The following is a 27,774-nucleotide window of genomic DNA, read 5'->3' as shown; positions in this document are numbered from 1 at the left end:
CACAAAACAGACAGATCAGCTTACAGGTCCCAAGCCTTTCTCTCTTTATTCAGTCTGCATTGTAGGACCGACTGGCCTAGGGCACGATGTGTGCTCACCAATATGTACTGCTGTATGGACACTGATCTAATTCATTACCACATCCTAAAAACTCGCTTTACACTGGAATCTGGATTTCATACTGGAATCTGGTTAACTGATTTCATACTCTACCAGTGACCGTCAGAATATTAACTAGTTAACCAACACTGGGAGCAAAAGGAAAAGTGTTTTTAAAAACTAGGCAAAAAAAAAAAAGTTTATTATAAGGTTAGATGCCAGAGAGCCACTGAGACTCTGCACCACTGTCACCAGCACTGTCAAAATGAACATTGAGTTTTCTGTTTAGTTCTTGGTACCAGGAAATAGGTAAAGCCCTGTGGGCAAGGAAGGCCACTGGCCATTGCTAATTCGTCTATAACTCTCTCAGGTGGAGAACCTGACTTCCTAGTCTTCGCTATATTATCAGTCTGAATTCCATTCTTCTGGGGGAGGGAAATTAAAAGGCTGCTAATGGATGTGCCAAGAACTGGCCTGCTCAGTTGGAAGACAAGATCAAGACAGAGGACGCTGTAGAGCCGCAGTCGACAGAGGTCATTCAAGAATTTCCTCCTGTTCCCAGCGTTTGTTTGTTTGAATGATTGATAAGAAGCAAGTGAAGCAGGGGATCCACCCAGTCTGAACCCTACAGTTAACTATGAAATTCTGCACAAAGCCTGAGAAGCATGCTAGAGTTCTCAAGCTGGAGGCTAATCTCGACTGTGAACAGAGCCAACGAGAGGACAATGGCTCACAACGTTCTTTCTAAAGACTACACAAGGAGGACACAACATTACAAAGGTGGACAGCATCCTGAAGGACAGATGTGTAGGGCGGGGCCAAGAGGCTCAAGCCAGCACCACTGCGCAGCACAGGTACAGCCGTGGGGTCTGTGTAACCATCTCCTACATCAAAACTTTATGAGCTACAGTTAGCTGAGCGAAAACCCCGTGATCTCACAGCCAATTAACAAATGGGATAGGAATGCTCTAACCTCCGCAGACTCTAACAAGGGCCACAATGATTGCCAACAGGGCAGAAGGAGATCGTTCAATATCTAACTGAGGCAACCAGCAATCAGGAGGCTGCCACTGTAAAAACAGGAAGGCACAATGAGTGATAAGTGGCCCAGCGACCTAGAAAAGGAAGTAAGCAAGACTACGGGAAGAAACTAGACCTCCAGCTGATTGGATGGACTACCAGGAAATCCCTCATACAGACACCCATGGGCAAAGGGAATCCACGACAGAGAATTCAAACGCAGGTCCAGGATAAAATAACTGTTCAAGAACAGACGCACACCATATGGAGGACACACGGCTAACATACAGCATCAGGGGCACTCTACGATACGGAAGAGCTACAGGGTTGACCTGCACACACTTCCACTCAGAGACAGCTGAGGACCAAGCTTAATCTAAGAGGCATGTAATCAGAGTGCCACCTAAGGGCTGGCAAGGAGGGAGAAATCTCCAGGTGTTCGCTTTTGTTTTGTTTTATTTTTTGATGTTGTTGTTTTCAACACAGGGTTTCGCTGTGTAGCCCTGGCTGTCCTGGAACTCATTCTACAGACCAGGCCGGCCTCAAACCCAGAAATTCGCCTGCCTCTGCCTCCTGGATGCTGGAACTAAAGATGTGAGCCTACCACTTCCTGGCCTAAGTGTTTACTCTTTAAAAATTTATTCTGTCAGTTGAGCTATTAAGTCATCTTTTCCATCTTCAAACAGAAAGCAGCCTTTGGTACTGTAAAGATGTTCTGTGTTGGTATCACGTGCTAGGAGCTTGCATAGACGTGGGGCTCATATGAACAGCTACAGGTAGGCTGGCATTAGGGCTGGATGCAGCCTGGCTGAGTCTGTGCCAAGATGGCACAGCAGTCTCTGGGGTCAGAGGCCATCAGATCATCCAGGATTATGGGCTGTGATGGTTAATACTGCCAGTTTAGGAAGAGCTACAATCTTCCTAATTGGGGGACAATCCCAGGCACGACTGGGTTAACTGAGGTGGGAAGGTCCACCCTGAGTGGCAGCATCTTCAGTGTGGGCATTCATTGCTTTCTGCTTCCTCAGGCTCCTGCAGCCTGGACGTCCCCACCACGAAGAACCGTACCCTCAGGCTGCGAACTGAAAGAAGCCTTCTGCATTGGGGGGCTTTTGTTAGAATATTCCTAACAGCAACCAGAAAAGTAGCTACTTTCCCCCACCAATATACTGCTGCCAATGGGAGCCCGGATACTGAGAGCTGACTTAGCTGACATCACCAGCCATGCAGTAGGGCTTTCCAGAGTGAAGCTTGGGAAGTGGTACCCAGCGGTTCGGCCCGGAGAACCTCCTCCATCAGTGCGGCCTGGTTACAACCTCCAAGCATGGGGTTACGAACTGAATGAAAGTAACAGTGGCCACAAAAGTTAACCTGAATCAAACCAAAGCACTTTTTTGGGGGGAGGGGAGTGCTTTCAAGACAGGCCTTCTCTGTGTAGCCCCGGCTATCTTGGAACTCACTCTGTAAACCAGGCTGGCCTTGCTCCTGCCTCTGCCTTCCAAGTGCAGACAGCACTCTGTGTCACACAGCCTGAGCAGTCCTAAAGTCTATAAAATACAGCACCCCCATCCACACCCATGGTTTTTACCTTCTATGGTTGTGGTCACCCACACTCAACTTGAATTACAATATATTGGTACAGCCCTTCTCCCTTACGGTTCATTGTTACTCTCTTAACATGCTTAACTTACAAATTAAATTTTATTAAGGGCTGGAGAGGTGGCTCAGTGGTTAAAAGCCACTGGCTGCTCTTCCAGAGGATCCAGGTTCGATTCTCAGCACCCACATGGTGGCTCACAACCATCTGTAATTCCAGTTCCTTCTTCTGGCCTTCAAAGGCACCAAGCATGCCATCTGGTACACAGATAAACACACAGGCAACATATGCATTCACATTAAAGCTTTGAGCTTTATTACTGGTATTCATGTGGAGAGGGGGAAAAACATGGTCTAAGGGCTCTGTGCTAGGTATGATTTTAGGCACCTGTGGGACATCCCCGAAGGGGAATGGAGGTAACTGCAGGGCATTTTTCAGCCAAGTGCCTGCTTCCATGTCCCAAATCACTCAGTCTATACTAGGAGCCTAAGAGCTGGGACATGTGTTCTTTCCTAGGCTCCCATCGGCTTCCTCTCGCTCAACAGAAAGGAGGAAGAAGCAGAGATCTGAGTCGGCTGCACAGGGCACTGGTTTACGCCAGTGCCACCAATTATGGCTTTAATCACGAAGGTCACACTTCTGCTGCATAAGCCCTTTATAAACATTAATCCTCTGCCATTGAGAATGTCCTCCAGGCTTTCTGATGTGTTTAGTTCACGGGTCAAACAGTAAATGGCGTGAAGGTATAATGGAAGTGGCCAGAGCTACAAAATTAGGTCCTATTCATTAGGCCACAATCCTCTGGGGAGTATGCTGAGATGAGGTTATTTGCCTGCGAGAGGAGATGCAGAAGGAAGAGATTACCAGTTGTCTTGGGAAGGATTTGAACATTTTCAAACACTAAAAGGTTAATAGCCGCATTCAGAGAACGATCTCAAATACCTGTAAGCAGTGGCCTTGACATTCTGCCAGGAACTGCAAGCCCCTCCCAGCACACAGTAGGCAGACACTCATCAGCTCCTTTGGAAATAGGTGGCTATGTGATTTGCTTAGACCTGTGACTGTCACTGAGGAAAACCCAATGGCCACTTCTCCGGTTTCCTCTATGCAAAGCCACAGACAGCACCTCAGGCGACTGCTGCTCCAGGCTGGATCTGAAGTATAGACACCTCTGTTTCTCCCTCTCCCTCCTCTCCTCTCTTCCCTCTCCTTCATCTCTCTCTTCTTCTCCATCTTCTCCCTCTTCTCTCTCTCCTCTCTCTCCCTCCTCTCTCCCCTCTCCCTCCTCTCTCCTCCCTCTCCCTCCTCTCCCTCTCCCTCCTCTCTCTCCTCTCTCTCCCTCATCTCCCTCTCCCTTCTCTCTCTCCTCTCTCTCCTCCCTCTCCCTCCTCTCTCCCCCCTCTCCCTCCCTCCTCTCTCCTCCCTCTCCCTCCTCTCTCTCCTCTCTCTCCCTCATCTCCCTCTCCCTTCTCTCTCTCCTCTCTCTCCTCCCTCTCCCTCCTCTCTCCCCCCTCTCCCTCCCTCCTCTCTCCTCCCTCTTCCTCCTCTCTCTCCTCTCTCTCCCTCCTCTCTCCTCTCCCTCCTCCCTCTCCCTCCTCTCTCTCCTCTCTCTCCCTCCTCTCCTCTCTCTCCTCCCTCTCCCTCCTCTCTCCTCTCTCTCCCTCCTCTCTACCTTCTCTCAATAGACTCTGCACTCAGGCTCTGCCTGTCCATCTGGCCTATTTGTCTTTCAGCTGCCATGGGTCCCACTACAGGTCCCACCTCCTGCTGCAATGGTCACACAAAGCTTCTTGTCCCCACACTCTCTTCCTGTCCTTTTGTCTTTGCTGACTGTACTTTGTGTTATTTCACTTCAATAAGTCAAAGTCATGGAGAACACTGTGTACTAACTAAGCCCTCTAGTGAACGAGCAACCCAGCAGTGGTGCTGGGCACCAGAGCACAGCAGTGAGGAGACACGCCCTTTAACTTCACCAGTGGAGAAAGCAGGTCAGTGCCTGTTTGTGGGTAGGACAGGCAAACAGATATTTCCTCTGCATGTTAGGCACAATAGAAAATCAAGTGATCCGCTCCCACTATGTCCAGTTCCTTCTTCTAAAAGCTGTCTGTGTGTGTGTCTGTCTGTGAGTGTATGGTACCCACAAGGGCAGGTACCACAGAAGCCAGAAGAAGGCAGGGTGTTGGATTCCTTAGAACTGGAGTTACAAGCAGTTGTAAGCCACCCAAGGTTCAGGAATCTGAATTTGGATCCTCTAGAAGAGCAGCAAGTGCTCTTAACCACTGAGCCACCTCTCCGGCCCCAGTTCCACCCCCCAATCTCTTTCTTATGACAGGGGAATCCAGGTGACTCAAGAGAGTGAAGGCCAGAGGCCTCCACGTGCCCAGGGTGAGCTCTCTTCTTAGCTCATCTGCTCTTCACAGCAAGGAGTCAGAGGTGGTGTTTGAAATAGGCCCCAAAGGCTTGGTATTGAATTGTAAATGTGTGCACATTCTGCTTACACAGAAAATGCTCAAATACAAGCACCCAGGAGCAAAGACAAACAAACCTACCGTAGTTTCCAGCGGTGGAGTCTGACTTCTCGATGTGAATATTCCGGGTGACTTTGGGGCAGATTTCAATTTCTTTGTAAAGCTGCAAATCACAGAGAGGAGGCCAATTAGGATCCATCACAAGCAGCTTCTTAGGACTGGTCACATTTTGTAAATCTCTCTTTTCATAACTGATACTTGAACGAAAATACACAGTACATCGGTCTTTCTTTATGCTGCAACCCAGTGAGAGCTATGATGTAAACCTGGAATTCCCGTTACCAAGCTCAGTTACAGTACAGACTCTAACCCACCTCCTCACACACACATACACATCACTCCAGACAACACCCCAAATCCAACACAGACCTGAAAAATAATGCCTCGGTCATTAAATCCTCTAGGGCTTGGGCAGTGGGTTCATCAAAATCAAAAGGTGGTTGTAAACATGTTGAGTGAGCTTCCTCAATTTACAAGGCACCCCTGTGCTTACACACAGCACTGCCACATGAGAACATGCACAGGAGGATAAATTAGTAGAGACAAATGTTGATACTGTAACAACCAGTAGAGATGGACAAGATTCTCTGGTCGCCACTTCGCTATACAAAATTAGCTGGAGAATTAACTATACAAATCAATCAACTATTGAGAAACCCAACATAGTCTATAACATGTTTCTTTATAAACTAAAGATTGAAATAGTGCATAGCTTGTACCTCAGAAATGTTTAAATTAACTGGTATTATAGTTTTGTATATCTGGACCTAATCTCGTAAGTATGAATTTCCAACTATGTGGCTTTTGGTCCCATATAATAAGGGGACTAAAGCTACTGAGGAAACAATAAGTTTGTAAAGCCAGGCTAGGCAGGGCAGGATCTGAACTCATTCTTGCAACCATGAGAGATATGATTCTCTCTGCCCCACTATGGTGACTCCAGGGCCAACTTCTGAAACCCATAGAGGCCCAAGATCAGGGGAGTAGACCTTCTTAGGTATGAAAACCTACAGCTGAAATCCAAATTTGAAAACAAAAGAGGAAAATTAAATGCAAACTGTTATTTGATCTTGAAATGAAAATAAATCTCGAGCCACGAAATTCAACACAAACTTTATCCTACAGTACTGAAGCTAAGTCCCTGTGCTGGCTGCCCCGCCTCATCTCTTCAGCACGCCATTTTATTCAAGGAAGACAGAGAGAAGATGAATGTCTTTGTCCATCTTCTATGACACAGCGTGACGGGGGTTACAAGTAGGAACATCAGTGGTACAGGCCGGTGTCAGATTTTATTTAGGTACTTCAGAAATATTCACAAAATTAAACTCCCCAGTTAGAAGACTGCAGTGATAATGACTTAAACAGTCACCAAAATGACAAACACGGAGTTACTTAAATAAAGTTTACAAGACATAGCAGGCCAGCCTGGCCTGTCATTCAACTTTGCCCACTGCTCATTTGGCTTAGGGAAATACGTGTGACAGCCCATCTATCCCGCCAGGTGGCAGTATATAACTGTTCTAACCATCGCTGGAGGACCCGGCGGGAACACAGCTTGGGCACAGTCTCAGCTTGCCATGGGTCTCTGAGGACAGCTCCCTGCAGGAAGTGGACCTCTGAGCCACACGATCACTCTTGTGCTGACTGAGATGGGGTCAAATGAAGCAAAAGAAAAACCTCTAGTAAAATACAGGGAATTTCAAGAATACACTCGGTCTTAAAATGGTTTCTCTGAAACCACAGCATCTGGAGTTAAGAAACTTGGAATCTGGTCCTCTATGCACAGCTAAGTGTCACACATGTTATAAATAACCTCCACTTCATTAAATTTATGCGATTGCATCTCTCCCCCCCCTTTCAAAAACTGGATGGAGAGATCACCAGATTTAACACTGCTTTGAAAAGCAGGTACTTGGGTCTCACAAAATCACATCCTTTCTTCCTGTCTCCTCTGGGCGCCCCAGCCTGCAGGGGTTCTGTGTGTCCACTGTCTCGTGCCCTACGGTCCATCTGCCATACGCTAACCTCAAGGAGCCTGTAACACAAGAGGTCAGCTATTGTCATTACTAGGTAAGTGCAGAGAACTGGTTCCAGGACCCACGGGACCCCAGAATACCCAAATCCATGCATACCCAACTCTCTTATGTACTATTTGCATAAAACCTATGCTCACCAGCTCTTAGATGCTTTGAATTATCTTTAGATTGCATTTGATACCCACCTAATCCAACACGAATGACAGGAAAATTGTTTTCCTGGTGTATTACGTAGGGAATAAGGACCAAGGAAGTCTATACATATTTGGTACAGTCATGGCCATCACATTGTACATTGTTCTGTATATATTATATATCAGAGAGTGGCAACAATGGGAAGGGTTCCCCCTTTGTTTCTGTTTTGTTTACAAACACTCTCAATCTACAGGTTGATGGCTCCACACATGTAGAAGGCCACAGGTAATGTCCTTTTTCTCCTGGGCTTCCCTTCTCCTTTGGCCTCTATCTACACAGCCTGCCTGCTCCTTTATAGCCTCATGTCCGGAACCTCATCTTTTCTTTTTAGCCTCCTGGTATGGCAGAACCAGGTAAGTCACTTCCTCCCTACCTCAGCTGAGCCAGTTTTGTCAGCTGCTTTTTGCATATGTAGATGCACAGACATGCATATGCATGTACACATGGATGTAGAGGTCAGGGATTGGTGTCATGTATGTGTACACGTGGATATGGAGGTCAGGGATTGGTGTCATGTGTGTACACATGCATGTGGAGGTCAGGGATTGTGTCATGTATGCATACACATGCATGTGGAGGTCAGGGATTGATGTCATGTGTATGTACACATCCATATGGATGTCAGGGATTAGTGTCATGTGGTGTGTGTACACATGCATGTGGAGGTCAGGGATTGGTGTCATGTGTGTACACATGCATGTGGAAGTCAGGGATTGGTGTCGTGTGTGTGTGTACACGTGCATGCAGAGGTCAGGGATTGGTATCATGTGTGTACACGTGCATGCGGAGGTCAGGGATTGGTGTCGTGTGTCTTCCTTGATCACTCTCCATTTTAAATTTCATCAGAGAGGCTGGTGCCTCCCTGAGCCTGGAGTCTGCCAACTGAACTAGCCAGCAATCTCTGAGGACCCTCCTGTCTCTCCCCTGCACTGGATCATGGGTGCATACCACACTGCACAACCTTTGCAGGGGTGCTCATGCTGGCGTGGCAAGGATTTTAGCAGCTGACCCTTCTCCCCAGATCCATGTCTCCTCTTCGTGAGACCCTTCCTGCCGGCATATCTAATTCTTCCCACCCCCCATCTCTGATGGCACACCCAAGCACATCTCTGCCCATCTGCCCGAACTCCTTTCCCTTAAAAGCCTCAAAACCTGCTGACGGTGACATGTTTGCATATGCATATCTGCAAACCTAAATGAGCTCCTCCAGAAACAGAATTCTTTTTCCCTTTGGCACAGGCCCTGTGAGAATTAGAGATGATGCCAGGCACAGAAATGCTAAGTAAATATTTGCTACATGAATGAATAAATAAATTAATCAATTTTGCCTGCACATTTTCTTCCCATCACTCTAATAAGAATTCATTTAGTGTGAAATCCAAAAAGCATTGTCTCTAGACTACACCCCAGGCTTCTGACCAGAACATTCCATGGATTGATCACAACAACCAGTCACGAAGAAATAGCCAAATGAGTAACATTTACATTAATACAACCAGGAAAGTAGACAGACACTAACTGTTAGTAGACATTCACAGCCAAGAGAACTCCCGCCCACTAACATGAACACCCACACCTCCAGGACCCCAAGTCCGGGACTCACTGCTCTGCTGCTGATCGCACGGAATTGAGCATCTGCCATATGAGGACACGGCTCCTGCGGAGCACTGGCCTCGGCACGCAGATGAAGGACCAAAGCTAATTAGCACTGTGCGGACTGCTGCTTGCTCGGAAAGGGACAAGAAATCAAATAAACTCTCAAAAAGCAACCAGGGGCACTGCTCAGAACGGCTCTGCCTTGCGGTGACATCACATCCAGATGACTGATCTAAAGCGGGGATCCAAAACCAGGGACCTACTGAGCTGACTCCAAAAAGGAAAAATTGCCCAGAATATCGATAAAGCGAGCCTCTTCTTGGACCATGAGTGCACGCAGGCAACACACACAGAAATACTGGGCGAGCCTGTGGCTTCATCACAAACAGAAAAGTTGCCTTAATGCCACATTCTTGTTGCCACTGAGCACACCCAATATTATTTATACTCACCACTACTTCTGAGTACTAGAAGCCACTATACCTAACACCAGGTCTTATAATTTAGTGAACTAATGCCATGTTATCTATCATTTAAAATTGACGTTTGCTGAGTATTTTGTCATAACTAAGCCAGGGGAAGTCCATACACATCCTGCCTCACGCAACTATAAGGGTTACTCTGGGAAGGGATCTAGAAGCTTTGTCAGACACCTAAGCTGCCCAGAGGACAAGAAGCGTAAAGAAGTTGGTAGAATGGAGGTGCTGGTGTAGGCGAGACCGTAGCCACATTTCCTTGGGGAATCTCTGGGCCAGAGATGTCTACAGAAGGTGAGAGAGAATACAACAGTCTCTGTATTCTGGATTCTTTTTTAAATTATAAGCCATACATAGCAATTATGGACCCCATGAGACTGAGCTTGGCACTTCATCACCTCATTGGATAAGACCACAGAATTCCCAAGCTTAAAAACAATAGGTGAGGTGGGCTGGCGAAGTGGCTCAGTGGTTAAGAGCACTGGCTGCTCTTGTAGCCAACCCAGGTTTAGTTCCCAGCACACACACGGCAGCTCACAACCTTCTGTGACTGCAGTTCCAGAGGGGTGTGTCGTCTTCTTCTGACTTCTTTAGGTACCAGGCATGGACCTGGTGCACACACACATGCAGTAAAACACTCATATACATAAAATAATAAAACAAATCTAAAAATATTAAAACAATAATATGAGTAATAAAAATAAGTCACAGCTGAATTTGCACTCATGCCTGGTCTATATACAGGACACAGAAGTTGGCTGCCTATGTGCCCTGTAATTTATGCTCTGCAAAATTCACAAATCATAAGCATAAACTGAACCATCTATTGCCTTGTTACCAGCTTGGCCCCTTTCAATCTTCTCTTCTCTGTGTTTTTAGATCATGTAGTTCCAGGTTATATCCCAAGCCAAGCTGAAATTCTGTGTGTCTACTCTCCTCCTCTTGCCTAAGTGTCTCCAGCGCTGAAGTTACAGATATTACACACCACACAAGGATTTTTTTTTTTTTTTTGCCTCCAAGAAACATCTTGCTATGTTGTTCTCCAGGCTAGCCTTGAACTCCTGGGGGCCATGTAATCCTGCCCCAGCATCCTAAGTACCTCCTTCTTTAAGTAAGGAGTACATGGCCTCCTCCATCAACACAGGCAACAGTGGTTTAGACTGGACTAATCATTTTGGTCCTTTGACCTCCTTTCCAATATTTATTTTTATGAATGTTTTGCCTGCAAGTATGTCTCTGCACCACATGTGTTCAGTGACTACAGGGGCCAGAAGAGGGCGCTGGATACCCCAGAATCACAGTTATGGGCGGTTGGGAGACACCATGTCTATGTGGGTACTGTAAACCTACGCTCAGCTCCTCTGCAAGAGCACCAGTGATCTTAACCATAGAACCACCATCCCTCCAGCCCTAGTCTGATCCTTTTCCAACACATAACACCATCAGACTCTTACAGAAGTACAATCTCATATTTTCTTTAAAAAAACATTTAGAGGGAGCTGAGGTAACCTTTTAGGCTGGGAGAAACATTCCAAATCATAACCAACGCAGTGAAACATAATCGTTTGTCAAGGCTCTTTCAACTGTGTGCTTAATATAGACAAGAGTTTCCCAATATAAGCAGTATAGTTCAAACAGTTGAGTTAAAAGAGCATTTTCTATGAACTTCTACACCGTGGTTCCCCTTTCCAAAGGGAACCTCCGGGCCGGACTTCTGTTTTCTGTGGTAAGGCCCTGCCCTGTTGCCATGCTCTGAGGCCGGGGAGGATGACTAAGTACTAAGAGGCCAGCACATTCTCCAGGAAAGCCTTGAGCAAGTCATCAGATGGCTGGGGATTTTTTTTCATATTTTTATTTTACACCCACAAAATTTGACCCATCCGTTTTGATAAGAATGTGGAAGTCGCACAGAATTGGAGGGGGTGTTTTTATTGTGACAACTGCCAAATGATCTTAGAGTCACCCGTTAAAGACAGAAGTCTGCAGAAAAGTCTGCAGAAAGAGTTGGCCACACTGATTAAATCCTTGCCTGAGCGTTACCTGTGGGTTTTGGAGTCCTTTAAGCCTGTGCAGCCCTGCTCCCTGGCAAGCAAGGGTGACTCCACTCTGGAGCGGCTGTGGTAAGTAAGGTTATTCCTGCCAGCTCTGGGCTCTGAATGAAGCTTACTCTGTTCAGAACTCGTTCCCCTCCACCAGCTGTAATCACCACAAGTACATACATAATTTGAAAATCATCTCAAACAGAACGTACAGGGACAGCAGTCATAAATATTACCAGCTCGTAAATGTCCTCCTCCGGCTGTGGGGTGTACAACAGCATCTTGTTCTCCATTAGAAACTTCAGGCGCAGGTAATGGGCGGAATGATCCAGTTGGTGTGCCTGGGATGGGAAGGACGGGAAATGTCTGTTTATTCCTCACCACTAGAGGAGGTTTCTTCCGAGAAAGTGGGACTATCTTGTTTCCTAAGGACATTAGCGATGGGGTGTGCGGCAGGTTTCTCCCCTTGAAAGGTTAGAATACAATTCACACCTGGAAGTCATTAATAAAATTCCACAGGGATCGTGCAATTCAACGCAGCAAACTGAGTCATGGCCTCTTTTCCATGTATTTGATTAGGTGCGCTCTGTAGCACGGGGTTTTCCAACAAAATTTATTACATTAAAGAAGCCTTCACATATAACTTCACACATACACATATACACACACAGAGAGAGAGAGAGAGAGAGAGAGAGAGAGAGAGAGAGAGAGAGAGAGAGAGAGAGAGAAGAAAGGGAGGAAGCATTTACAATGAGAGAAAAGGGGTTTGTTTGCCCCATGAAATTTGGGGACACCAGGACAAGTGTTAGCAGCTCACTACAAGCAAGTTAGCATGCAGGCAAAGCGTCTTAATTCCATTCAGTCTTACTTATATATTCCAGAACAGGACTCCCCCGGGGCGGTGCAAGTGTGCCTCTGACCTGGGAAGCACAGCAAATGACTAGGGAATCCGAGCTCCCAGGGCCTTGCCATTGTCTAGGATAGGCCAATGGATCTGCTCTATCTAAAAAGCCATTCTTGAATTAATTTTGATCACAAAATATGCCATTATAATATGGTTTTATGAGTCCTTCTCTACACAGAAAGGAGGCATATGGAGAAAAGAAAAATGCTTTTCAAATGTTACAAGACACTAGGCAGTGGTGGCACATGCCTGTAATCCTAGCACTCAGGAGGCAGAGGCAGGAGGATTACTGTGAGTTTAAGGCCAGTCTGATCTACGAAGAGAGTTCACAACATCCAGGACTGTTACACAGAAAAACCCTGTAAAGAAAAAACAAAAACCAAACAAACAAACAAAAAAAAATCAAATGCTACAAGACACATGAAGTTATACTGCAAGAAAGGAAATAATTAAATGGCTAATGCTAATTGTACAGAGCCTTTGCCACTTAAAATACACCACAAAATACTACCAAGTAAATGATGTGCTATTTAGAACTCTCAGGTTATGAAAGGTCAATGAAAGTTAACATTATATATTCTATGCAATGGGCACATGAAATTTATTACCTGGATGTCACGTTTACACAAATTTTTAAATTAAAAATTCAATTTTATATAAAGTAAGTGATAAAAATATCTTCCAATGCCCCGCGATGAAAATTATCTTTCTTTTTTTATTTTTGGTGGTGGTGGCGGGGGGGGGGGGGGGGGGGGCGGATTTCCTCTGTGTAAACGTAGCTGTCCTGGAACTCTGTAGACCAGGCTGGCCTTGAACTCACTGAGATCTGCCTGCCTCTGCCTCCTGAGTGCTGGGATTAAAGGCGTGCTGCTTACAGCCCGACTGAGAATTATCTTTTAATAAGTAAAATTCATTTTAATTGGTAAACACTCTTACACTACACTGTCAGTATAAATATAAACACACAGACCAAACTAACACATTCCAGTCATTACTCCCTCAGCAGTCACAGCCACAGCTAACAATGTGGGCAGTGTGCCCAGCGGGCACTTTGTGAAGCGGCAAGGGTTATAGGCAGTAGTTCGAATCACTGCCGGCCTCTGGAGTGTGCTTGGGTTTGGAGAATCCCTATGCAGAAAATGGAAACAGAGGAGCGGTTGGCAGTTCTTTAAATAAATCCAGGCACGGAGGACATTCATGCATTACCACAAAAGCACATCTCCAGAAAGTGGAAACGGTTCCCTGGGAGCACACAGTAGAATGATAAAGACGTTTCTATTGCTGGTTCTCGGGGAAACCCAGCCTGGGTTTTAGTCTCGCGGATTGTGATGTTGGGAGTCCGCCGAGCAGAACCGACACCATTCAGTGGATACATTCCTAGGCACCTGGCTTTCTTCCTCTGTGTCTGAGACAGGATGCCTCTGTCTGACAGCCCAGGGCATTGCAGGTGAGAGATGAAGGGGGGAGGGGTGAGCTGAGGGGACACACCACAGGGAGCCGCTAAGAGTGCTATCCCCTGCTTGTCCGATACAGACAACAGTAATAGGGTGATGTGACAAGAAAATCTTTAATTACGAGCAAAAATCTTGTTTGCCATCTGCTTACTACTGAGGTGGAAGGGAAGGAGGATGGAGTTCATGGGGTCTTGATAATGGGAGCAAAGCAGCTTGGACACCTTACTGCCGTCATTAATAAACACTGTGGACAGTCCTAATCAGACCGCCATTTTCACAACCACCTTCTGGACATCACACTCCAGTACTAGCCTCACCCAGGGGACACTGGGAACAAACCTCAGAGGGGTGCTCACCAGCCAGCTGGCACTACAAAACAGAATGGGGGCCCCACTATGCCCCAAACACCATGGTGCTGACATTTGGAATTGCATACGGAAGGACAAGCAGCAGTTGGGAGTTAATGCTGTACAGAGAGCATGGTTCAGGCTGTACATATTTTTCCAAATGTAATTAATTACTTATTTGCTTGATAACTAAGAAATAAAGGTGAGCACGTGCCCGACTGTGGAAATGACAGAGGGCTGGAGTGTTAGCACAAGGCTTCAATCCCTGCACTCCAGAGGTTAAGGAGGAAAAGTTTCAAGTCGAGACCAGTCTGGCTCAAAATAAATAATATTTAAGATAGGTTTAATAAGAAATCTAAAGGCCTTTATGGTTGGTAAACGGTTATTCTAGTCAGGACATGGACGATGAGTATCTCTGTGGGTCCTCCCCACAGGATCATGAACCACATAGCATGGCCAATTCAAAATAAAACACAGTCCTAAGAAGCTAATTAAGGGCTGGAGAGACGACTCAGCAGTTAAGAGCACTGGCTGCTCTTCCAAAGGACTCTGGTTCAATTCCCAGCAACCACATGGCAGTTAACAACTGCCTGTAACTCCAGGTCCAAGGGACCTGAAACCCTCACACAGAAATACATGTAGCCAAAACACCAACGCACATAAAATAAAAATACATTTTTTTGGAAAAAGAAGCTAATTGAATCTTCAGATTCTCAAGAAAAACATTATGAACTTCGATATCAAAGTAGACTGAACTATCAACTGTGTTCGTAACACTTGTTCATGCAAAAAAAAAAATTCCAAATGTTAGGGAATATTGATGGGTATCTGCTGAGCATCTGGCTTGTTTTGATTTTGTACAACACTCAGGAGAAAATTTCCTTCCAAGAGGAATTCCATTAGGAAAAAAAAAAGTTAAGTAGTACAAATTTGTTTTCCAGTGTACACGTACTCAAATCACTTAGCATTGTATCTGTTTGGAGGCAAGAAAGCGCACCGTAAATTGGGCCATAAAACAAATATTACAACTGGGGAAGTTTTTGTTTAGTTGGCATAATTTTTTAAGATTCAGATCTTACTGTAATTATTTCAAAGGAGGAAGCAATAATGTAGATTTTCAAATAAATAGTCTGAGCCATTAAAATACGTAAGATTGGACTGGGGAAAACCCGAGCTGGGAAAGCACATGCCTGGCAAGCCTGAAGACCTGAGTCGTTCTTCGGAGCCATGGAAGACTACCAGGAGTGGTGGCAGCCACTGTGACCCAGTGTCTGGGAGGGGACAAGCGCGATCCCTGGGGCTGGCTGGCTAGCCTGCCTAGTTTACGTGGTGAGGTGCAGGCCAATTGGAAGCCCCATCTAAAAGGAGGTGTTTTGTGTTCCTGCAGATGGTACCCGCGGTTGTCCTTGGGCCTACACTTACACACAACGAACAGATATATGCATACACTTAAAGATTCTTAGCAAAAGCATGTCATAAAATTGATACCATGGTCACACAGCAACAATATGAGTATGAAAGAATGGATTGGGTTTTTTTTTTTGCAATTTTTTTATAACTGCAATAATCTGAATGTTTTCTGAAAACCCTATAGGCTGACATGGTTACTGGGTACATCTAGCAAACATTTCACTACCATCTATAACATGAAATGTTTATCTAAAAACATTTACTCTACCAGGACTTGACTGGTGATTGGATGGAAAACTGATGTGAAATGATTGGGTCAGAGAGTAGGAAAGAAAACGGGCTAATGCAAAAGACAGAAGAAGGAAATTATTAGATTCTAGAGACAGCATCCGTCACCAATGACAATCGCGAAATAAAAGTCTCCCACTCTTACGTCTTTGTTTTCCATTCTCCTCCAAAAATCAAAGCCCGTTCACCATGAGCTCATTTTATAATGCATGGCACCCATCCTCCCTTTCCGTCCCTAGGAATGAAACTGCCCCATTGATTAGTGAGGAGTCAAGAGGACTTCTAGGCCTGAGCACAGTGGATACTTTATCCTGTGTGGGTGCTTTTCCAGAGACTCTCAGTTTCTGAAAATACACCATGCAAGTTTTCCACTTTTGAACTCAGGAGACGTAAGCTGACTGGAGACTACGCTATGTTTTCGAGGGAAATGGCAACCCAGGGAACCTTGGGCAGGCTGATATGTTATTGTCACAGTAAGGGACTTGTACATTGAGAATGCCCACAGAAACCAAAATATAAAGGCAACAGCTTTATTTAATGATGGCCTCTATATGGCAGAGACAACATGTTTTAGTCTCTTAGTTTCTAGAAAGGCCAAAATGCGTAAAAAGAACCCAAACCTGGTCCAACTAACTCATTGTACCTCCCGCAGATTAATTTCTCACAAAACATGGTTACCGTAGAGCTATGGCTTAATTTTCAATTCCTTAAGCCATGCTACTCCATGGCCATGCTACTCCCTGGAAACATCTTCCAGAGTTCTACCTCCAAGAGCGCCAGCTGAGAGCAACTCCCACAACTCTGTAGAATATCAATGGTTCTCTCACAAACTGTGCTTAGCTAGAAATAAAGAATGCAGAAATCCTCAACAGACCGACTTTGGTATGGAATCAAAATGAAAAGTTAAGAACAGAGATGCCATTATGTTCAAAACCTAGAACTCGCGCTCACAAGAAAACAGCCGGCGCGTGTGAAGTACTATCGTTTATTCTTAATGCTTACACGGGGGCCAGGTTTAGCTCTGTCCTGAAACAATAGGTTGATCTCCTTTTCGTCACTTAAGGCTATTTGAAAGCCATTATTTGAGTTGGATTATTTCATTTCCCCACATTTGTATGAAGAGACATATTTTTAAGCATTAGTAATTTTTAAAAAGCATGTATAAATTTCTAATAGTGTAATTATAACATATTGTTGAGGGAGTAAAATTATTCAATATTTACCAATCATATGTTAAAAGAACAGGGCTTTTTAAATGTCATTTTTATCCATCCAAATGGTTCAAGAATAAAATTAGGATACAAAAGATTTCTTCTTTTGGAGCCTCATGGAATATCAGCTCACTCTCCTATGACTATATTCTAGGTTCTTCTGAGGGTGGGGACTGTCCTTCCTCAGCTCTGAGAGTCCTGCGAGTGTCCACCTGTCACAGCTCGACACCCCCAGGTTGGGAGCAGCCAGAGAGAGCTGGCCTCCGGCTTTCCTTTGCTCACATTGCCGACTTTTCTCTCCTTATGACTGGGATGTGAAAAAAGAACTTAAGGCTTTCAGAACCACACTTTCTCTGCAAACCAGGAAAGTGGCGTCTCCTCCTCAGACCTGGTGCCCTCAACTCAGACCACTGCTGCCATTACTCATGGAAAAGCGAAAACCAGTGTGCATGAGAGACCTCCCGCCTCCTGCCGCCACTCCAGGCTACTCGGCTATGAAAAGAAATCTCACCCTGACAAAAAAAAATCAAGACATTTCCACGTCATAAGGCAAAAGCAGAATGAAATCAACCTCTTTCTAGTTAAACAATCCAGGCTAATTCCATGTTCACAGAAAGAGAACTTTCCCATCGTGTCAGACTTAAATTGACTTTAGGTTTTCCCCAACTTAAAGATGTCACTGGTGAATCAATTACTATTCAAACGTCAGGTTGCAAAATGGCACCCATGGTATGACCATTAAATCCATTTACGTACATTGGGGGGGTGGGGGCGCAGGGCAGAAAGGTGGACACCAAGATGTCAACAATGGTTAGCTTTGTATTCTACCTCCCTCTCAAGCTTTCTGTACTGTGTGTAGGTGGAGGTCACATGCTCATTACAAACATACAAAATTTGTACAGGGAGACGAAACACTCAAGGAGCGCCTCCTGTTCCTTGCACAGACACTGCCTGCACACGGTGGGTGCACACCTGCACCAAGGAATGCAGGGCTGCCTGCGTGTGCAAGGCATACCCAGCGCCTCCTCCCTTACTGTGTACACGAGTGATGGAGAAGGGACTGCCACTCAATCCCGCTCTTCCTAGAAAGCAACCCAAAGGTTGTTGCAAGCTGCATACCTTGCAAATGAGCTCCAAGGTGTCCCTCGCCGTGTCCCCAGGCCGCACAACTGTCAGGGCTGGCTGGTTATTGGGCAGACAGAACCAGGATGGAGTGAAATATTCATGGACCCAGATGTCACAGTCGGGATTGTGCTGGTGGACGCTGGGTAAGACCACTTCCTTGTCCCTCTGCGGGAGGAAATACAGTAAGTAGGGTGGCAGCAGTCCGTACCTAACAATGTCAGACCCCAGATATCAATACCAGGGAAACAGCTAGTAGGGAGGAATGGCAGGACTGGGGTGGCAGGGATGGGGTGGCAGGACTGGGGTGGCAGGGCTGGGAGGAAGCTCTCAGAGGAACAAGAACTACTGAGAAAGAAGTTTTATGAGGGAAGGGCAGGCAGCCTTTGACTCGGGACATGGGCACCCTTCCCCACCTGGCCTATGGCCATTATGTGACCATGGCATGGATAAACACAGCAAAATTTGGAAGGCGGCAAAAAAAAAAAAAAATCATCCATTTGGTTCCATCCACTATTTCTTCCACAAAGGCACTTTAAATTTTGAGTAGCCAGGTGGCGGTGGCACACACCTTTAATCCCAGCACTCGGAAGCCAGAGGCAGGTGGATCTCTGTGAGTTCGAGGACAGTCTGGGCTACAGAGTGAGTCCCAGGACAGTTAGGGACACACAGAGAAACCCTGTTTCAAAAGACAAAAACTAACAAACAAAAACAATTAACAAAACAAAACCTTGAGCAAAGAACTCTATCTGCGAGAACATCTGCCACGTCAACCTTACACAGCAAAGCAACGATGAGGCCCCAAGGAAACTGTGTTCATAAAGATAATGTCCTGGCACCTCATGCTGATCGGCAGCAGCATCTGTGCTCAGCCTGAACCACAGGACAACTCTGGGAGGAACAGAGGTCCTCCTTCGGCCACCACCAGGACTGTCTCCTCGATCACACTGACTGAGGATTGGGGAGCAACGTTTGTGGATGTGGGGGACGGATATATGTGGATGCAGTAGGGCCGAACCTACGCAAGTAGAATAGCTAGAGCGGAAAGTACCCTGTGGACGGCTGATACATTAGCCCAGTCAAATAAGCAGGGAAGAACGTGTTAGATCATCATGTTAGCACGTGTGCTGCTCCAGTAACATGCCTTTATTAGGGTTGATAACGAAACCATTGCTGGTAAATACGGATCTATAGACTCCCAAGAACAAGGCTAATAGTAGCGACATACAAGAAGAAGCAACTTTCTCAGGAAACTCTGGGAGGTGGTAAAATGGCTTCCATTAACAGAAACAATGGGGCTCCGGCACTGAAGGCCTTGTCAGGGTCACTAAGAGAAAGTCGGTTATGGAAGAGTCTCAGGCCTGCTTTTGAACTCTCCTACTTTCACAGAGAAGTTGGCCTCCAGAGAAAGAATTGCCAAAAGAGTAATCACTTGCCTACAGCCTATTACCTACAACTGGAATCTTCCCGGGCTGTCCCCACATGCCACATTAAATAAGTGCCCCTTAGCACTGCATCAACCCTGGATTTGCATCTAAACTGTTCTTTGAGATGAGGCTAAATGCCAGAAAGCGGAATTTCAAACAGTTAGTCTAGAAAAAATGGAAAACACAGACACACAAGGAAACTCAAAAGTTTTGCCGTTCCTATGCACAAGAAAGGGCATGGCGTCACTGAAAATGGATAATGTATGCACATTGGCCTTGTTCAGAGATGACAAAGTAAATATTAAAAACCATGCTTGAATCGTATATAGGTTGAATTGAATTTCATTATGACCAATTAGTCAAAGAGAGTGCCACAGGAGTCAGTGCCCTAAGCTAGCCACCCCCAAACCCACAGTGACACATCTGGGGGGTTTGGCTGAAGAATGGCTTCTCCAGCGACTGACCACTCTTCTCCTGTTCCCTCCAATACCAAGAACTCCACGCTCCTCTCGTTTCTGAGGATCAGATCCTTCCAGAACACTGGGCTTAGCCACTGATGACTAATATTGCTAGGTGGCATGGCAACCAAAAGCTGGATTCTGTCGCGTTGGTCCTGGGGACAGGAACCAGGCAATCACGGCAGCATTGTGCTGTCTACACTAGAACCCCAAAGGGAAGTGGAACTGAGGCCCTGGAAAGGGGGTGCTCTTTTTACCTTTAAGAGAGGCTACAAAAAGTAGCTGGGAGGGATCAGTGTCCTCCTGAGGTTTCAGCCCTAGCAGTCTGAAAGCCCCTATTAAACTCAAGCACAAGGCTGAGTCATGTCTGTGAATCTCAAATTGAGTATTTGATTGGGAAGCAAAAGTATTAAAAAAAAAAAAAAAAGGAGGCGCATACTATCAGAGCACTTCTGAAGCTATGGGAACAAAACAGCGTGTGTGGGCAGGGAGCGAGGACACTAAGATCTCAGCTCGTGGGAATGGAAGTTGTACAGAAAAAGGAATTAGCAATGACAGAAAATACTCAGCTAACTCAGAGCTCACATCTTCTCCTGTATTCTAGCTGGAATCTTACACATCAAATGATAAGTATGCGACATGTTATGTCAGCAGGGAGCTGCTCTTATTAGCACCAAGATTTAAACAGAAAATGATTTTTCCACCTCACGGTAACCTACTACATAACTTTTTAAGAAACCTGATCAAGTCAGCCTTTCATACTGAGCGTACTTGGTTTTAGCATTGTCCCCCAAACCACAGCACTGTGCCTATGTTCACACTCTTGAGCGGCTCCAGAAGGAACACGCGTGTATTTTTACCTTCCCATCTGGAAGCGTGTCATCAAATATCCCCTCCAACGATTTCTTCACAGCGTCGGTTCCCTCTCCAAACACCTGCAGATAGAAAAGTATCGTCTTTAAAAAAAAAAAAAAAAGGTATCTGGGCAAAGGGGCAAAGGAAGCAGGGAATAGTGGCTGGGAATGGGCAAGGCTTTAGGGAAACATCACAGCAGAACTCAGGTCCCCCTGGGTCTCAAAGTGTGTCACAATTTATGGTGATAAACCACAAGAAGTAGGTCCCAACACTTCTCAACACCTCTCATAGTTCAAACATAAAGATCATCAATTAGAATGTGGACAATTCATCTAAGTTCAAAATAAAATTCGCAAAGGTAATAAACTCATTCACACAGAAGACTTAGCCTCACAGACGTAGGCAGCTACTTGCCCACAATCACACTGCCTTTCAAGGTCACACCCTGCAGGAGAACTGGAGAAGACACTTACAGTTTTTGTGTTTTATATAAAAGATAAAAAAAGGTTTTCTTTTTATTTAAAAACCAGAAAACTGCCTATTTTTTTGAAATTCAATAAATTGTGTATCTTAAAGCTATATTGAAAAACATCTATATCCAAACATAGTCACAATAAATTCTGAATGCAGGCTATAAAATGAGCATGAGAGACCAGGAGAAAATCAATACTTTTTTTTTAAATCCATTGTGAAAGAGGCTACAGAAACACAATTTCTGTCTATTTGAAAGTTCTGAATTAGTGGTGAGGTTTCCCTTACAACATTTATGGCTAAGCAAGATTTTTTTTTTTAAATTTTACTCTAGGAATTTTAAGAATGATTCAAAAGCATACTGTGAAGATGTTTGCTTGCACTTACTCAAATTCAGTCACACATTCCGGTTGGCTATAGTCTAACCCAAACAGTAAAGCCGTATAAACCAACAGTTTTGACAGAATGTAAGTCCAACTATAAGACCCCTCCTCCCGAAAGGAGGGGAGGGATGTTGATGCTAATGCCTCCTCCTGCAGGAAGGACAGAGCACCATGGAGTCCCTCTTGTGCCACGTCCATGATAACAAACTCTCTATCAAGGCTGCTCAGTCCCTCACACTCTCATCACATGCTTAACTGGTTCCCCTCGGGTTCCATCCAGACAAAAAAAGGCAGTTTTTCAAAGGTGAGCATGTTAGTCAACTAGGGAATTTAGGACAGCAACCTTGAGGACTAACCCCTTTAAAACTTCATCCCTTTGGAAGTCGGTGGCTGCAATCCTCAGAGTGAGTGGTATGGGGATGCTGCAATCAAGTCAGCCTTGCTCAAGGGCATCACCTGTAGGCTACACTGATAACCTGGTCCTAACCTCTCATATGGCCAGTGCTTCTCAGTCAGGCCACGGTAGCCCGTGAAATGAATACACCCTTCATAAAGAGTAACATCGCTCCTGTCTTCCGGCTTCTAACGTCCAGACGAATGGTTTGAGGCTATTCACTTCTCAGTGTCAGTGGAGACAGATGGCAACAATGGAGAGCGGACTTTTCTAGAAGCAACGCCATCATGAGAGAGGGAAGAGAGGGACCACGGGTGTGGTTCCTCAGGGCTCCACCCACCATCAGTCTAGATGAGGCTAGTCCCAAGATCCTCTGCCAGCCTTGGACCTTGGACCGGAGCAGAAGAAGCCATGGTGGCCATGCTAACGTTCATTCCAGGGTCCTCATTCCCACAGACAGAGGAGCTGCCCATTTAAGGCCACCTTCCAAATCTCAGGGGCAAAGAAATGAACGCATTTCCCTGGAGGCTGCCCGTGATCCAGCACCTGAGAGGGCTTAGGGGGACTACAGCAAATGTTTGCTTGGCTCCCTGTGGTGGCTGCTCTCTTCTGAGGCCTTCCATGAATCCGGCACTGTTTAGCATGTCTGTAATTAACCAGAGCTTCGGTAGAGTGCAGGTGGGAGACGGATGGTGGTGACAGATTAATAGTGGAGCTCCATGTCTGGGGTATAAATTACTTATTAAAAACTGTCTAGCACAACCAACTTCACGTCAAGTTGATTTAAAGTGTCAATAAAGAGAAACACACACACATACACACATGCATATACACACACATATGTGCAAATCAACGGCCAAAGAAGCAACATCTGTAGGTGCTTTGTGCTGACTCTGGGACCTACCTGGTTGATGGTTGGACGTCCCTGCTTCTTTTTGGAGGTAGTGTCCAGGCCCCAGAGAGAAGAAAACCTGCTCCTTCGCTTGCTCGCAGACCTGGACATGGCCTGAGTGCGTCTTCTCACTCCGATCTCACCAGTGCGGGCTGCCACCTGGACCGAAGAAGCCCCAGGAGAGGTGGATCAACACCGACATAGGCGCCTTGAGTTAACACACAGTCCTACCCGCCCTTCAATAAACCCTAGCATGCTACTGACCCCAGTGCTATGACTCTCACAGACAGAGATTCTGGGAGCCTTCACTGATGTCAAATGGTAAATTGGCAAGCTCAACCAGTATAGGAAATCATTAATTTATTTATTTAGATAAAAATAATAAATAATCTCTTTATTGCCTAATAAGGCAACAAAAATATGTTATGTTGCTAAGAGTTAGCTGTCCTCAGTCTGCTTGACCTACTGTACCTGTAGCCTAGAACCACACACATTCTGGAGATGCTCTCTAAACACTACAGAGCAGACTCTGTATTTTAATTACAAATGATTCCAAGGGTCAGTTAAAAAAAAAAAAAGATTACGGCCCCTACGATTCTACATTAAACCTAAACTAGCCAATCTCTTCTACCTGTTGGGATCTCTTCAATCTCTTAGAATATATAAAATTATCCTCTTAGCTAGGGAAGTGACCGCTGCCCCGGTATCCAGCATCTTCACTAGGAAATCCCTAATGTATCTGGGCACTTGGCCAAGAAGTCAGGGTTGGCTTCTTTCCTTTTCCCAGAGCATGGCCTTGTGACCATTTCTGCTAATGGGATGGCTTCTAGGAAATGTTTTCGGGGGGCGGGGGGTCTAGTCTTTCTGTGCAGCTCATCCCTGGGGATGAGGATGACTGCATCACAGCCCAAATCATCAGGCTGTTCGGGCTGTTCCAGGATGGAGGACCAAGGGAAGAGAAGCAACCAGCTTGGGAGACTGGACCCCGTGGCTACATCCCCTAGACCCACAGTGGTACTCTCTCTCACTCTCCTGTTTCCCTGTGCTGGGGATTGAACCCAGGACCTGACACACGCCGGGCAAGCACTCTATCACTGAGCTACATCCAAGCCTAACAAAGGAACTGATGAATGGAGAGGGGTTTCTCTCATGTAAACCTGCACTCCCTCCCCGCTCCACCCCCTCCTATCTATCTATACACACACATATGTACAGTGAACATAGATCCTCCATAATTTACATGTGTTGCGTTTACATGAAAAGAAAATGACACTTATATTTCTTTCTAAAGCTATACTCTGCTGAGATGCCTCCAAGGCACCATCCAACCAGAGAAAAATTTCAGAACAGGATACTCATATTTGAAGCTGCCACGGTGACAGTGGCAGAAGTGGGGATCTCTGAGGACTCCAGAGAGTTCAGGGTGAATTCTAACCTACAGCTGGTAAGCTCAGTCTCAGGAACTTCAGGGCTTCTCTGCCAGGAGAGCTCAATAGGCCGCCCACAAAATCCCCTTTCAAAAGGGCATGGCAGGAGGCTCGGTGAGTCAGACTGGAAAGGAACCTCCCCACCTGCGCTTTGCTGCTGGAGGTGAATGTCTCAGAACCTACTTGTCATAGATTCCCACGGGGGCAGCGCCCAACATGATGGATGCCAACTGGCAGCAGTCTCAGGAATGAAATGGTGTTGGGTAACACAGGGGGCCTCCCAGCCCTCAGCATGTTGGCCACAAGGCATTTCCCTGAGTCCTCGGTATTGACGGTATCAACACAGAAGAAGCCCAGGGAGTAGATGGGCAAGGACCCCCACAAGCACTCAGAATGGGAACCAAAACAGCTTCTCTGCCAGGGCATTAGGGAGAAGGGTTTTGGACTCAGATGAAAACAGAAGGTTTTGGGAGCTGGGAAGTCTTGCCTTGTCTCAGTTAAGTACTTAAGATACACAGATCAGGACATTAAAAAAGTGGGAGCCAAGACTCCCATGGGAAATTTTATGAGAAAGACTTTAACATACACTCATTCTTGAGGTATGGGGGGGGGCCAACAAATAGAAGACATCATAAAACATGTCAAATGTTCTGGTCTGGTCTCTGCCTTCTAAGTTGAAGGTGAACCCCACTTGTGAAGTGATTAAATCAGAACATGCTGACACATGCGTGCTCCCATGGCTGTGTAAACAGAGGAGAAATGGTGTTAAACTTTAAAATCCAAACCAGATCGGCTGTTTGGTCTCAGCCAATTTGTAGACAGCAAGGTCTACTTGTAAGCACAATGTCTGTCTGTCTGTCTGCCCCCACGCCACACACAGGTAGCCAAGAGGAGTCAGCACCCACTATCCATGGATTCAGGCAACATCGGGTCAGAATTATTCAGAAAAAAAAATCCATATGGACTGAAACATTTTCCTCATTGCTATTCCATAAACAATAAAGTATAAGCATCTGCATATCATCAGCACAGTACTATGCACTGTAAATAATATGGCTGAAAGCACATGGGAGTGCACAGACCCCTCTCGTACCCTGGAGGTCCTGATGCCTCTCTTCTGAGGATGCTGAGGAATGACCGTGACAGCAGCCTTGTGTGAACCTGCTCATTTCCTCCCCAGCATGCCTCACTGTCTGCACCCACCATGTCCCGTGAACTGCAAGTGTCCTTCTTCCTGTCTCTCCTATGTGCGCACGAGCCCCGGGAGCATAGACTCTCTGTGCTCTTATGCCCTCATCACAAGGCTAGCGACTGACATATGCCTGGGCTGTGCATGTACTTGTCAATCAAACGAATAAACAAAACATTTAAAATTAAAGGGTGAGCAGCAATAACTTAGAAAGTAACTCTGGAGTTTACAGTCTCGGGAGAGGAGAAAAAGCATGGGAAGAGAAACACGGGCACACAAACACTCCCAGGCCCTGGCTGCCTGCCGTGGGCTGCTTCAAAGGCTCGAGCAGCTATCCTCAAGTGTTCAGGCCTTGTGGGCCGTAAGGGCAGTGCCACCCCCACCGTGACTCCCGACAATAATGACCAGGGGGGTATAGAAAACAGGCTGGCAGAAGAACTGCCGGACAAGAACTCATGGGTTTCTCAATGGCAGGCCACACAATGCCTCCTCTGTGGCGGGCACCTGACTACTTTATCAGTCAGCTCATCTGTGCAAACAGGAACAATGATAACCTTTCTTCAAAGAGTACAGCAGGGACCCTTCAGTTAATGAAGGCATATCACTCAGCAGGACTGGGATCTCCTAGTGAATGGGACTCCCACTGTAGCTCAAACCCCTCCCCTGGCCCTGGTACCCCTGTACCTTCTCCTTCCATCCACCCCACCCCCACCCGCTTAACAGGAGGGGGCAATATCCTAGACAAAGGAGGGATTGAAGAAGGCCTCAACTCCCATTGAGAGGAGGGGACCCTAAGGGTCAAATGACAGGAGAGATGAGGGGGCGGGGTATCCAATAAATCAGATTAAAATTCTGCTGGGCATGTTCTGCCACCTGATGCGGAAAATAGAAGCAGATACTGGGTAGAGTATCCCAACTTGCTCTGTCTGAAATGAAAGCCAGCCTGCACAGACCGGCAAGGATGCATGGCCACCAGGACTTGCAGAGAGGCGGATTTACAGAATGAAACACGATTCTTCCAAATAACAGAGCGAAAGTCCCTAAGAATCACCACCTCAACCGCTTCTTCCATAGGGTAGATTTAACTCACCTGTCACCAAATGAAAAGGTGCACACATGATAGACATGAAGGGGAATTTAGGGGGCCCATAGGTCAGTGACAGACAAGGAGTTCAGAGGCTTTTCCTTGTCTATTTCAGAGACAGACACTTGTAAGAAAGCAACCGATGCACATGAGTTTGAGGTAGAAGGCAAATTGGATTTCTTCGCATCCTATTGGAAAGGGAAAGGGATGTGGGAGCCGGAGATTGACAGGTGGTGTCTGAGACAAGCTTGCCTGCTAACAGAAATAAATAAATACATGCTCTTGATTGGGACATTCTGACAGGAGCAGAGTGAAATCTTTCGTCTCATTTTCCCCCCACACAGAATAAAGATCTGGCTAAGTTAAAAACTAGTGCTCAGGTCTCACGGTAACAGACCTAGATCGCGCATGCCATGAACGAAAAGTAATGAAAATAAAAACAACTGGGTCCCCAGCAGTTCTAACCTCCCCGCTGTCACTGACAGGGAAAATCAAAAATGTAACAGCCGCACAGAGAGGTGGGCAAGCAAACAGGGCAGAGCTGGAATTAGCAGAAACAAGACAGTTTTTAAAAACTCTCGAAATTGGAGTAAGACCTCTTTCCAAATGCAAATCTCCCCCCAGTTATCTGAATGATGATGCTAATCTGTTTACAAAGAACACAAACGCCCAGGACTGAATTATAACTTAGAATTCAGCTACACTCAGCTAACGCTTCCCAAGGCAGCTCAGGACCCTGACGCTGACTTCACTTCTAATTCCGTAGCAAATGTGTTACAGGTGTGATATAGTTCAGAGGGTGTCGACCTACATGGCTAAAACTCTTTGCTTGTATACTGATTTCCCACCTTTGGCAGAAATGGGCCCCAAGT

General features: G+C 45.9%; 1 protein-coding gene across 3 annotated transcripts in view; it reads right to left on the bottom strand.

The window, feature by feature from the left end:
• Tiam1 (TIAM Rac1 associated GEF 1) overlaps positions 1 to 27,774 on the bottom strand; it is a 358,095-nt gene that overhangs the window by 60,766 nt on the left and 269,555 nt on the right. For all 3 annotated transcript variants that reach the window (XM_087899384.1, XM_087899387.1, XM_087899385.1), the window contains 5 exons: positions 23,215 to 23,361; positions 21,068 to 21,142; positions 18,320 to 18,490; positions 11,823 to 11,927; positions 5,266 to 5,347 (listed from right to left, as the gene is read on the bottom strand). In XM_087899384.1, the coding sequence (XP_087755510.1) occupies positions 5,266 to 5,347; positions 11,823 to 11,927; positions 18,320 to 18,490; positions 21,068 to 21,142; positions 23,215 to 23,361 (580 nt within the window). The remainder of the gene's footprint in view (positions 1 to 5,265; positions 5,348 to 11,822; positions 11,928 to 18,319; positions 18,491 to 21,067; positions 21,143 to 23,214; positions 23,362 to 27,774) is intronic.

This window comes from Myodes glareolus, chromosome 2 (assembly GCF_982192425.1).
Source record: "Myodes glareolus chromosome 2, mMyoGla1.1, whole genome shotgun sequence".
NCBI classification, from domain to species: domain Eukaryota; kingdom Metazoa; phylum Chordata; class Mammalia; order Rodentia; family Cricetidae; genus Myodes; species Myodes glareolus.
Note: the sequence above shows the minus strand (reverse complement) of the source record. Positions and strands in the feature narration are given on the sequence as shown.